Here is a 13867-nt window from a genome sequence, read left to right on the forward strand (position 1 = left end):
AACATACACCTCTCTATTACTATTTTGCATTATGTTAGAGCACACAGGCTTGTAATGCCAGCTCAAGCAAAGTGCTGGAAGGAAGGGCAGAAGTATAGTTAATTAGAATATGGCCACGGAGCTCCCAGAGCAGAAATATGTCCTGACAGCAAGAGAAACATGAAAAAATGTATCATTTCCGCACCTCCAGCTACAATCTAAGGTTTGCTGCACCAGCTGTTGGGAGAAAATGGGATGATCCTTAGTTAGCGTGTAAGTGCACTCATTGAGTTTCAGTCATCTCAGTTCACTAAGGATCTGACGCTGTCATATGCTGACCCATCTACCAAAAGCGAAAGCAGACATGACAACCAAGTTACTGAAACAGATTTAGCTTAAAACCTGCCATGCCACTGCCTACAGCTCAAAGAGAAGAGTCTCACCAGTGTTAGCTTCACAAAGGGCTGTGAAAGCATAAGGTCATATTGCTCCCAGGATCCACACCATACACCTTGCTCAAGTGCCTTAGGCATCTGGCTGGTCCTCTCCATGCTGCAGCCCATGCTTAAGGATCTAAGTCTTTATCCTTACTGTCTTTTTAGGCCTACTTCATACTCCCACAAACTGCAGCTCTGGGTCATTTTTTTTAATATGTGGAATCACTTCTCTGAGCCCATTTCTTATTCCAGCTAATCCCACCAGGACGTTAAACCCTCAACAGAGGTAACAGTGATAATTTAGCATTAAATTTATACATAGATGTGCAAAGCATAAACTTATGCTAAGAGAAAAAGCCTGAAACACACTCAGGGAAGCAAAAATTGTTGAGGACTGTCCATTCTGAAGCAAACTCTCACAGGCAAAGCACAGGGACCACTCACAATTGCCAGGCTGATTATGCACAGCATTAGCAGGGCATTTATCAGGGAGCAGCAGGAGCAGGGCTGTGTGAGAGGGACAAGTTGGGGTGACCATGGTGCAGGTCATACCCTTGCCAATGGGATGCTGCCCTCCAGCCTGAGCCAGGTAGGCAGAGCTGTGAGTGGATAACATGATGTCCCAACAGCCCCAGCATGGCAGGGGACAAACCAGGGAGCACGGACATAAATGAGGAAATAGTGCCAGAGGCAGAATGGGAGACAAAGTGAGTCACTACTTAGGTTCATAATGCATACAGGAAAGCTTGACAGCAAGCCAGAACATGTGCTAGGACCAGACCACCTACGGTGAACATCAGTGAATGTGGACCCCAGACCCATACACAGGGTTCAGGGGGACCTGGTGAGGCTGTTCAGGGGATTTATAATGTGCTGACAGTCCTGACAAGCACATGAGCAATAAGCAAGCAAATCCAGCCTTCTACCCAATCTTAATGAACGTGATTCAAACCCTACAGCACAAGAAACAAACAACAGGAAGTTACAGGTGAAAACATGTTGGAAAAAGGCTGTAAAAGCAAACCTGACCTTTTAAAATACATAGATATGTCATATATTAATTTACCACCTGGTTAAGCTAATTAGAAGAATACTTCCCCCTTTACAATAAGTTAGAATTTCAAAATGTTTGCATCTCCCTATGTATTTTTTTTCTGCTCTGTTATGCAAGGACATAAGCAAGTCAAAGATATTCCCAGAGCCTTCACTTCACTTGACCCTGAGCCTTCCCAACAGCTCTGCACCACCTGCAGCCCCCTGATCTACCACCCAAGGCCAGCCCTGCTCTCCCACTCCCTGACAGTGCATGCCAGGTCTCCCCACCCTGCAAGGCAACTGCAATTGAACTTGTTCACTTGTTTCACCATCATCATTCAAAAAGTGGTCCAGCTGGGTACCTCTACCCACTATGCAGTGAAATATAAGCACATTCTTACAGCAAAATAAACCACATCTTCTCAGGTGGCCCACCCTCTAAGAGGAAACTAACACGAATGTCTGCATTGTTTCAAGTCTAGGGGGTGCTGTAAAAGTACGAAAGGAAAAATAATGCTATTGGTACAAAAACTGTAGTCCCACCTGCTAATCTTTAAATAATCCTCACTACAATATATATGACTCAGAAGGTTACCTTTTGTTCTCAGTTACTAACTGTACTTTTGACACTTCTCCTTATAAAAGGACCGGGACAGGGAGGGTGGACAAGGACAGGACACAGGAACATCACCATATAGTGTGAAAGCAGCAGAGGAAATGAGGCAACTGAAGTTCATGGAGCCAAGTGATGACAGGAATCCAACACAAAGGAAGGATGCTGGAAATAAACAGAAGCTTGCAATAAATATAGTACTTGAAAAAAAAAAAAAAAAAAGTGTCAAACTTGCATTCAAAATTGTCCCCAAAAGAAACATGCCTGTATCAGCACATGGACATGCAGGTGCAAGGTAAACAGCAGGGTAGATCAATCTGTTGGTGCATCAGCAAAGTATAGTATCAACCCAGCTCTCTGACTCCTCCTACATGTCAGTAACACACTACAAAGCAATCTGGTTTTGGGAAGGAACATTGGGCTAACTAGGGGATGTGAGCATGCAATGTGGCACATATGAAAAGATTTTTACTGGGCTGAACTCAAAAGGAAAACTCAGGAATTTTCTCAGTGCTGACAGTGAGTGGGAGATCTCGTGTGGGACAAATACATGTAGTTCTGTTTTTTGTTTGTTTGTTTGTTTGTTTTTTTCTTTTTTAATCCATGTTAACAGTTTCCCAGGTCTGTTAAAGGAATGTAGACAGAAGAGAAACAGTTAACAGATGCAGCTGGTTTTGGCTAAGGTACAACCTGGAAACTTAAAGAAGAAGTTTCTCTATGCCCAGGAAGTTACCCAGCGATGAAGGCTAACACAGAAGTCAGCTTTGCATTATTCCTTGCTTTGATGCTGATACCTTTTTAATACTTTATATTTCTTTTCTTGTGTCAACTGTGTGGAAGACATTAGTCAAAGAAACGTAATATTTAAAACTAAATGTGCAGTTCAGTGCTGCACTTTATCATGGTTTGAGGCATTATGTTATTGCCTTTGAATTGGTAAAGTAATTTCAGACAGTTAACAATTTTGGACATTAGAGTCTTCTTCCTGCAGAGCAAGAAAAGCATGAAAGGAAGCAATTTAAGCTTTTTCATTTCATCAGTGCAAATCAACAGGAAATGTTACTGAAGGCATCAACTGCTCAGTCTCATGTTGGTTCAGTTCCCCAGCTTTTCCACTACAAAGAAACGTGCCAATTATTCTGAACTCATACTTCAATTGTGAATTTTTCAGAGGAGAAATACAAACGTCTTTCACGTTCCTTTGTAAAGTGCTTAAAGCTCTGCTGCCAGCATATAAATTGTACTTGACACTTTCTGAACAGCCTACATCTACTACCAGAGTTGCTTGATGGGTTTTCTAGTATTTTGCTTGAAACCAGTATGCTTTCTTTATTTAAATAAATGTATAGCCAGTATGCAGTATTTAAATAAATAGTTTAATTTAAATAAAGCATACCATTTCAACAACAGACTTAGGAGAGATACTTTTTAGCAATCATCCAAATATTTAGATCTGCATTACATGGAAGTCATGTGGCTCAATGTGAAATGCCAAATGTTTTCTTCAACTCTTTCCTGTCCAATTATGATGTTTTTGATGAAGCATTGTGTAACTGAAATATAAAATGGTATTTTTTACAACCACTGATCTTCAGACAGTAGATGAACTAAATATTCCAAAAGCAGAACCATTTGCTTGAAGTAAATTCTCTTCACACTGTTTTAATAGAGTGGTATAAATCAATGTGCTCCTTGAAGGAAATCCTAACTCAAGATCCTCCCAGAGCACAAAACTGAAGAAGAATAAGAACATATATTTGTTTCCATAGCAGAAAGAAATTCATGGCACTAGAAATTGTTTAAAATGTTTAGACATGACAGTTATTAGACAGACATTACAGGGACCATGACCTAATGTATAGTGGCCAGAAGGTTCCAGAGGATGATGCTCCTCATGAAGTGCTACAGGCTACTGCCTGGAGAAATGATAAGAACAGCTTTTCCTAACAAATCCAAGCCATCTCTGGTTGTATTCTCTTCTGCCCCCCTGTTCCCAGGGTAGTTAGGAAGGAATGCTATTCAGGATGTATCTACAGGCCTTGCAAAAGCCTTGTGCTCATTTTCATCTAAACTTCTGAGAGACCTAGTCTTTGGGGTCTTGGGATACAGTGCTAGTCACATATATTTATTATCTCTTCACCAACCAAATCATAGCTCTTAATAATTTATGATCAAAGATAAATATGCTTTTAGCAAAAGGAGGTGAAAACCTTGTTTTCCTCCCTAAATGTCTGCACTTCAAGTTCATTATAGGCTTGTGAGGAACTACTACTGCAATCTCCATTTCACATCAACTATGGAAATAATGATGGAACTGGAAATTTGTCTAAAGCCAGAAACAGAAATCAACATCACAATGAGTACAGTGTCACCCCAACAGCAGTCCTGTGCCAGGACCTGTCACACAGCCATCCCCTTCTCTCAGATAATGTTGCCAGAGCAACTGAAGTACATGAAAATCCCTCTCTGCCTGAGATAACTGTGAAATGTGTCTGTTGTGTAATTAATGGAAAATGTACATCAATAAATGAGGCAACACAGTTCAGATTTACTCCCCCAAAAAAGACATCCAACTTGCAACTACAGTGGAGAGACACTCTCCCAGTCTATGTGAGAACACTGATATCCACCAAAGCAGTACGCATATCCAGGACCTGTCTGACACTAGCATCTGATCACCCTTGAAGCACGTATTTGAGGTAATGGGTACTCATTATTGCAACTCAGCTGCCTGTCATTAGCTGAAGAGGCAGGAAAAGACAAAATAAAATGTGATGGAACATAAAGTTTCCCTATAATAAGGAAACGTAAGGTCAGCACCATACTGACTTTATGCCTATCCACCTGTGAATGAGTGTAAAACACCAGTCCCTCAAGGCAAATAAGGACTCTAATCTGCTTCTCTAGAATAGCCCAAGAGAGGTTTAGTGACTTTTTCTCTTATTTTCTTTTAAATAACCTTGTGAAGGGGAAATGACCCATATAAGTTTCACAGACAAGGGTCACAGCACACTCCCTCCTGAGGAAGTCTTTAAAACCGTGAGATACTTGAAGACATGAAAGTTTCTTGTTCCCTTGACAGGCAGAACATTTAAATGAAGATACTGCCAACACAGAATGCCTGGGAAAATGTTTTTTTCGCATTCTGACCAGACAACTAAAAACCCCATCATGCAAATCCATCTTGTCTTGATGCTACATGCACTCCTCTCCTCATACTGTTACTTACCATGTTGTGTTATTTTATCAACATAACTTCTATAGAGTCACATTTTCACTGTATTCCACATCTACCATGAAAAAGTAAGTTGGGTTGACCATTCAAGTGTGAGGTTGTTTTCTTAAGTAGACAAAGTAGTCTATGAGTGCTCCAGAACTCATAGGATTCTAGAATCATACCATAACCCAAGTTGGAAAGGACTCCCAAGGATCACCAAGTTCAAATCCAAAAATCAAACCATATGTCTGAGAGAATTGTTGAAATACTTCTTGAACTCCAGCAGGCTTGGTGTGCTACTTCCCTAGGGAGAATGTTCCAGTGCCTGATCACTCTCAGTGAAGAACCTTTTCCTGATATCCAACATGAACCTCCCCAACACAGCTTCATGCCATTCCCTCAGATCCTATTGCTGGTAAACACTGTAGGGAAAAATACCAAAAAGTATTTCTCCCACTGGGTCCCCTGAGGTAAAAGAATTGCTAGGGAGTGATGAAATTATTTATGGAGTCAGGTTAAAACAGTGAACACAACCGACCTTGAACAGCAGGCTCCTGAGATTCTCAAATCTACACATTTCTGAGCTCTGTGGTGGTTGATCCATCATCCAGAGTTCCCTGATGCACAGCAACCCTATTGTTTCACTATCCAAACCTTATTTGCATAGCCTTTCTCTCAAACTTTGACACCGTAAATAGTTAAGAAATTTTTCTGTAATTTAAGAGTAGAACAATCTCATCCCTCATTTTGGGGACTACACAAATAAATGTCTGCATAAATTCAGATGCAAATATATATATGTATGTATATATGTCTTGCTATTCCAAAAAGCATCGGAGCTAACTGTACTGTGTGACTGCTAAGACTTTGGTTTCATAACTGGGAATTTAATTAGTGGCACTTGAGCTGACTGCTTAGTTTTGCACAAAACCAGCCTCCCTGCATCACTGTAGAATGTTTCTGTAACTCTTTGCTGCTGTACTGAGGGGTAAGTGAAGTGTTTTAATTCACCCTCACTAACAGAAAAGAGCACTTCATACAATTCCTGTCACTTCAATGTGTATTCATATCTTTCAACCAAAAAGGGGGAACTAAAATGAAAGCATAGACATAATCTGACCAATATTTTTGTTCTCTATTGATCCATACACCGTAAGAGTTTCTTAAGCACAAACACCATCAGTGAAGCTGCAAAAAAGTTTATCTAAATCTGCCTGCTTTCAGTCTCAGAAACATTCTTCTTGATCTGAAATTTTCCCCTTCTTTGGTCTCATATTGAGGTGAACTTGCTTTTCCCTTAAGTCTGAGGAAAATTATCCTCAAGATTTTTGAGTCGTACAAGAAATCAGTACAAGAAAGTAGGGTAGAGCGTTTTCCAATAATCTCTACACCAAGCCAATAACTTCTGTTCAAATGACAATGTATTCTTCAAAAATATTTCCAGTTGTAGTTTTCAAGATTGCAAGTGATGGAGAATTCCCACTCCCTATGGGAGATGTTTATTTTGGATTGCTTCTGCCAATATTTATTTCTTTGGCAAGGTTTTTTCATAATTCATTACATGATAAAGTATGATGTAGCTCAGAGGAAAAGGAAACCAAACAACATCTAAGCATACAACAGCCCAAATCTCCAGAAGACCAGTATATCAAACATCCTTAAGGCAGTCTATGTATCCCATACCACCCTAACAGAAAAGCAAGAAAAGGATACAGTTGAAGCCTACTTTAATTAAAACCCACTGAATAATGCCAGATTTAAAATATTATTCTACCACACAGATTTTTATCTTTTATTTAAAATACATAATTTAATGCATGAAGAGCATTAAGATTTCTTCCCAAAATCTTGAAATGCAGAAAGACAAGAAAACACAAATAGTTTGTGGAGCTTAATTTTTCCTTTCTCCTTTCCTTCACATTGCTTTGACTTCCTTTGGTGTTTCTAGTTTACACTACAGCTAGTAAAAAAGAAAGTGGACCCATAGTTACTGCATCAATACCAGCTCTATTTCACTGTGCATCACTAAGTATTTTATGGCATAATGTTTCCTATTCCAAACAACCTCCTGGAAATATGTTCAGCAGCATCATTAACCTAATGATAAAGACTGGGTTGCCTGAATGCAAATCCAGCCTAGGTCCAGTGATCAAAAACAAGGAAGGAGGTATTTCAATGACTTTTTAATATGATACAGTAAGTACTAAGTTTGAGTTATTTTGTGGTGTGAGTTTTTTTGTTTGTTTGTTTTGTGATACTTAGCTTATAACAAAACTATATACTGATGTGCTTTTCTAAAATAGGAATATAGGAGATTTCATACATACTGCATTACAACCATGGAAATTCCAGCTTTGAAAGTCTTTGAAATGAAAACAAAACAATTTTTTTCGTATTTCCCTTGAAGATGTAAACTTAATACTGTACATAGTAAACATGGCTAAACATTTAAATCTTTTCTAACATTACATTGGACAAGTTATATTCTTGATATGTGGAGATCCGCTGAGAGCAAAGCTGGAATAGCTCATGAACTCATGAGGTGTGGAAGGACTGTGCAACACCTGCAATGACTTGCCAAACACAAACATGAAGAAATTTGCCCCATGCGGCAACCAGGCAGCAAAACCAGATACCCTCCAAACAAAGGGTCCTCTTCACTTCTAAACTGCAGAATGTGTCCAGGTACTCCACAGACAATGGAGCCTCGTCCATGAGACTGTGGGCACCTACATGGCCTCTTTATTACCACATCTGTGAGGACATTATCCTCACAGCCACAATGATGTTCTCCAGTGCATAAAGAAGCATGGGGGGTGAGCAACAGGGAGGACTACAGATCAAATCCAACAATTTCTAAGCCTCTTCTGTCCCAGTACTCTCTAACCTAAAGTTCAAGAGCTTAAGCCTTGGAGGAAACCCAGATTTTCTGTCCTGTTAATGAACACTTGAATGGCTTCTACAAAGTGTTATTTCTGGAAGATACTTGGACAGTCTGTTCACAAGACCCAATGGCTGTGAACTGTCTTTTCCTTGACACTGAAGGCAGGAGGGCCACATAGACCAAGTATAGCATATCCTGTCACATCTCGAACTAAGCATTTTTGAAAAATCAGAAGTACAAGAATATTTTCTAAACATTACAGTCTTTAGCATTAATCTCACTGCACACAGAGGAACACAAAAGAAATTGGTCACTTACAACATTTGGAAACAAAACTCTGAGTTACTATGCAAAGTGACAGTCATTATTGGCTGATGTAAGTTACAGTACTTCTTCTCACACTGCCTGAAGAATTTTTCCCCATATCAAGCTCTCCAAAATAAGGACAAATTAGTCACATTTATTAGGGTGTGAAAGTAATAAAACAGATGCTTTATTGTAGGGTGCGGTGCTTCTGCATAGTCCTTTGCTTACTCAGCTTAATCTGGTTAGATGCGAACAAGATGTGCCTTTGTCAGTCCAGTGCTGTGCTATGGCCTCAGCAGGGACTATCACATTATCATCTTCAAATCAGAGTCTCACTTGGAGCATAGGTGGAGCAAACAAAATCCTTTCTGCAAAAGGCCATAAATCTGGCCGTCTGCTTCACACAGATAAAATTCTCTATTCCAGGGCTAAATATAGGCCACCAGCTGTTATGCAGACATGCCCCTTGTTCAAGCCAATATAGTAGGTCATGTCAAGCTGCTCTCAAGATAAAGGCTGGGACCCTCTCTAGCCTTCAGATAATTTTGAAAAACACCATCACACTTTTAAAGCCCTTTGTGAGGAACCGAACTGCTTCCTCTCTTCAGTCTGGTCTCAGGGAACTAAAACTAAACATTTCTAGAAATGAAGACTTCCTTTTTTGCTTTCTACTCACTTCGTTCCTCATACTCATACCCACATATCTTCCTCCCAAATGACCCAAAAGCTTCAGGCAGAGTTTTAGGTTGTTCTATACATACAGCCACTCTAAAATAATGTTTGGTTTTGTTTTGTTTTATGTTTTTTTTTCTGTCATTTATATTTTCCATTTTATCTCAATACAAGACTATCTTTGAAGAGACTCTTATTTTAGAAAAAAAAAAAAGTACAGGCTGTTTTCATAAAACACAAAATAATATACTTCTATTTTGAAATAGGATGTTTCAAACAACTGCTTTTACTAAAATAAAAAGGTGTGAATTAAAACAGGATTCATTATGTTTGTGAAAATTAATCTCTTTATGAGCGTTAAATGAAAACACGCTTTGCTTTCTTCATACCTCTCTCTCAAGCACTAATTTCAACAACAAAGACACAGATGGTAGCAAATGAAGGACACCCTCACTTTGTTTCTTTCCTGAGATGGAAAAACTGAAATTTGATTCATTTGACTCTAATCCAAGCCATGAATCATCTCTTATCAATGGAGATGTAGGAGAAACCAGAAAAAAAAAAAAAGAAAAAAAAAAAAAAAAAAAAAAAAAACACAAACAAACAGGTGCTGCTGCAATGTTTAAAATACAACTTAATTGACAAAACCTCCCACAGTTCTCCTTGAGGTGAACTGTTCTTGTTCATAACCCTTTTCTTAAGCTCTCATGGTTCTTGTGTATCTTCACCTGCCTATGTGCTACCTGCCTATCTCAGTAAAGACTTCTAGCTTCAGTTTGCAGCCTCTCAGTTTGTCTTGCAGATATAGCTAAAACAAACATAAAATCTAGGGCCTCAGACCTCAAAGCTATTTAGAAACTGAACTACTATTTAGGCAGGGAAATCTTACGAATTCAAGAAGAAGTGTTTACTATCTTAACGGTTTTCAGGATTAGATCTCACTTAGATTGGTGTAAATTGGGTTCAGATAGCCCACTTCCTTCCTTCCCACATTCAATCTGGAGTTACCTTCAAACCCTTTGGTATCATCCCTACTGGCTTCTGGGACCAAGAGTTGGAAATGGCATTTGATGCTCTGTGCTACCACCTACAGTTCACACCCAGAAACTTTAGATAACTGAACTCAAACATTAAATACTGCTGCCAAGTGCACAGAGCATGAACCTGTCTCCCATGTCCATGTCCTCAGTGAAAGGACAACTTTTTCCCAAGAAAAGGGATCAGGAGAAACAGAAAGGGTGAAGGACACTGGGAAGAACATATGGATCCAACAACAAGTTGGAATACAGGTTGCTTATACACTTAATGCTTTGCTTTCAGAAGATGTTGATGGGGTCCGCTGATCTTCCTGCTCATCTGGTGTTGAAAATCATATATTTAGAAAATGAAGCATATTTATTTTGGTAGAGAAGCATTTTTGTTATAACCTTCTGTTCTGTTTCAAAAGCAGATGTTCTTCTTTGCAAAGGTTTATTTGTTTTACACGCACACCCGCCTGGATCTACTAAATTCAGCACTCCCACACTGGTTTTCCCTTTCTTCATCCCACCCTTTGCAGCTGCAGAACAGCATGATAGATTTATAAGGAAATAATACACGCACACACACAAGTTGATTTGGTTTTCAGTCTTTAACCTAGCAAAATTATTTCCCATTAATTTTCCAGCCCATCTGAGTCCAAACTTCCTAGGAGTTATGGACACTGTGTTCCAGGCAAGGGGAACTCAGGACCTTACAAAATTCAGATTTTAATACATATTTTTTTCCAGGATTGTTTACAGGATGAGATATGGTCTTTAAAAAAAGATAGTAAGAACAGGCATCTGAAGTCAGTCTCTGTTCCCAGCTTTCTAACTGTCCGGTTGTTCACCTCTTGCCAAAATGTTAAGCTTCTGCTGTGAAACAGGATTAAGAAATGTGAACAACTATATACAATCTTGGAAATCTGCATAGGAAACTATTTCTGATAAGTACTGTAATCTCTCTGTATGTGTATACATACACATGCTGTATATATACACATACTGAGAAAGACTCCTCTAGAATTTAGAAAAAACATCCAGCTTTATTCTGATAGCATCTTTCAACTCATATACAAATAACACCACTGAAATGTGGATATTATGCAAACGATGGAGGAGCAAAGTTTTGGACAGGGATGTCAAAACAATGACTACTTGCATAAAAAGCCTACTTCGTCTGTTATATGTCTTCATCAAGTCATTAAAGTCATTAAATGTCTTAAGTTTCTCCTTGCTTTAGCTTCCATACATAGGAGTGGAATATCATAATATCCTACTGGATTCTTTTAAATATATGATTATTTCCCAGTTCCCTAGATTCTGCAACCCACAGATACCTTCTAAGCATCCCCACTCTTATGATAAAATATCAATTATGTGCGCCTGTGCCAGCCACCTCAGTTCACAGATTCCTTCCCACCAGCAGATACATACACACACCACCGAAAACCCAACTTCTCCTGTATTTTCTGAGCTTCCGAGAAGCAAACACACTGTCTTTTTTGCCATCTTTGCAAGGAGAGACAACACAGCCAATGATTCTATATAGTGATAATGTTTTCAGAGCCGCAGACGGAAAGACACTCAGGAAGCAGTGTCCTGAGTTGGGAGAAGGTCCCAGTCCCTACCAAGACAAGCTCCCTACAGAATTCGGTGAGTGTTAACACTGAAGACTCTTCACCTTCCAGAGAGTTCATGGGTCTCTGGTTAATCAAAAGAAGACATTAGAAAATGAGGAGGAGAGCAAAATAGAAACCATTTGAAATAACTGATATTAAAAGCATGTTTGCATTGCTTGAAGAAGTTTAGTTTTCAAGCAGTTAAGGCTTTCCTTATTAAAAACTTTCCTTATTTTATGTCATAAAACTTTCAAGGCTCCCAAAAGGCTTTTCTACCAGGAAATTACTCTGATTTAATTTAGCTTTTGATTATATCTGTCCTTTCCAACTTAAAGCAAAAGTGATGTATTATCAGTTAGCAGATATCCTTAAACTCATTTCTTCGCTGTTATGCTATTAAGAAAGCAACTAGCACAGTCAAAAATGTCTAGCACAATTGATTTACCTGTGTCTCTGGTAAAAAATGTCTGCTAGCTTTCTGAGCTACAAGGATTTGTCCCTCACTCCACTCATTCTCTGAAAATAAATCTTCACTAAGTAATTTTGTTTTGTAAAAGTCACAGAAACATCATGATGTCTCCACAGTCAAAAAATAAATAAATAAATTACTACTTGGTTCCCTAACTTCAGCACTGCATAAATCCTCATCTGTCAAGGCAGGTGTTAGACATTTTTTTATTCATTTTCAGATGAGAAGTAAAGAAAAATAAAATGAGCGATCAATATAAGATTTTAGCAACTCTCAAGTCACAGAGACCAGAAAAATTATGTATTTGACCTGTAATTCTTTTGACCGAACCGGTAAGACGACGATACTGAACACTACCAATACAACGACTCATTTATTTGTGGGTCTTTTTATAGAAAGCTGTCCAGTGTTTACCAGCTTTGTACTTTGGTAGGACTGTGAAGTTAGTGAGTGAAGTTATAAAGTCCTCAGATAACCCTTCTAAATCTACAAGGTCTGATTTTCTTCTCCGCTATCTGTGACTTGTGGGGACTTAACCTCATCTCTGGGTTAATTGTAAAGAGAAGGTCAGAAATGCCTCCTCCCAGCAGTTTTTGACCTGACTGCAACACACCGTATCTGGGAGTCCTAACACTAGAAACCTGATGAAAAAAAAAAAAAAAAAAAAAAAAAGCACTACACAAGTATTTCTAGCAATAAAGTTAATCTTACATTTAGCAAAAGAGCTGAAGGCTATCTACACTTCTAACCAATGCCCATTTGTAACTCAGCACTCTAACAACAGCCCCCTCTTCATCGGCAGCTGCAAACTTTCCCCTTCTCCCGCGACCAAACCTGCCTCCCGCAGGGTCGGATTCGGGCTCCGCGAGGCTGACCAAGTCGGGTCCGTCTCTCAGAGGGGTGCTGTTTGCGGGACCAGCAGAGCAGATGTTGCGCTCTACCCCAGCCCACCCCGCTCCGCGGCGGGGAGCGCCCTCCCGCACCACACCGCACTCAGCACCCCGGCCCCCGCAGGGCCCTGCGGCAGGCGACCCTTCTCTCTCTCTCCCTCCCCGGGAGATGCTCCGTTCCCTTTTCCGAGCTTCACCCCCGCGCCGTGCGGATGCTCGGCCGGTCCACGCCGCCCCCCGCGGGGCTGCTGCGTCCCGGAGCATCAGCGCCCAGACCCGGGACGCCCCGGCCCGGCCCCCCCGGCTCACCCCACAGCAGCAGGACGGGAAGATGCCGGCGGCAGCAGCCGGGCGCCTCCATCCCGGCTCGGCTGGGCGGCGGGGGGACAGAAGCCGCATGGGGTGACCGCTCGGCAGCCGCAGCCCCCCGGCGGGCGGCTCCTTGTCATGCCGCGGCGGCCAGCCCCGGGCGGCGGCGGGGGCGGGCGCGGGGGGGGTGGGGGCGCGGAGCAGCTTCCCCGCCCCCGGGGGGCTGCCGGCAGCGGGGGGGGCGGCTCCAAGACCGGGCTGGGCTGGGCTGGGCTGGGCTGCACCGAGGGGATGCTCCGGGTGGAGGCAGGGAGAGGGAGCCCTGTATGTGTGTAAGAGCGGGCGTGGGGGTATGTGCACGAGTGTGCGCGTGTGCCTCTGCGTGCACACGCGTGTGTGTGCGTGGGGACGAGCC

General features: G+C 41.0%; 1 protein-coding gene across 6 annotated transcripts in view; it reads right to left on the minus strand.

Moving 5' to 3' along the window:
- RAMP3 (receptor activity modifying protein 3) overlaps positions 1-13656 on the minus strand; it is a 58659-nt gene extending 45003 nt beyond the window's left edge. The window contains exon 1 of one of the 6 annotated variants that reach the window (XM_068674823.1): positions 13453-13636. In XM_068674823.1, coding sequence (XP_068530924.1) covers positions 13453-13504 — 52 coding nt within the window. In that variant the 5' untranslated portion in view covers positions 13505-13636. Of the gene's footprint in view, positions 1-13452 lie in introns of all 6 variants that reach the window. The other 5 variants (XM_068674820.1, XM_068674824.1, XM_068674825.1 and 2 more) reach the window with 5 other exon arrangements.
- Between the last annotated feature and the right edge of the window lie 211 nt (positions 13657-13867).

The sequence above is a fragment of the Anas acuta genome, chromosome 2, assembly GCF_963932015.1.
Source record: "Anas acuta chromosome 2, bAnaAcu1.1, whole genome shotgun sequence".
NCBI classification, from domain to species: Eukaryota; Metazoa; Chordata; class Aves; order Anseriformes; family Anatidae; genus Anas; species Anas acuta.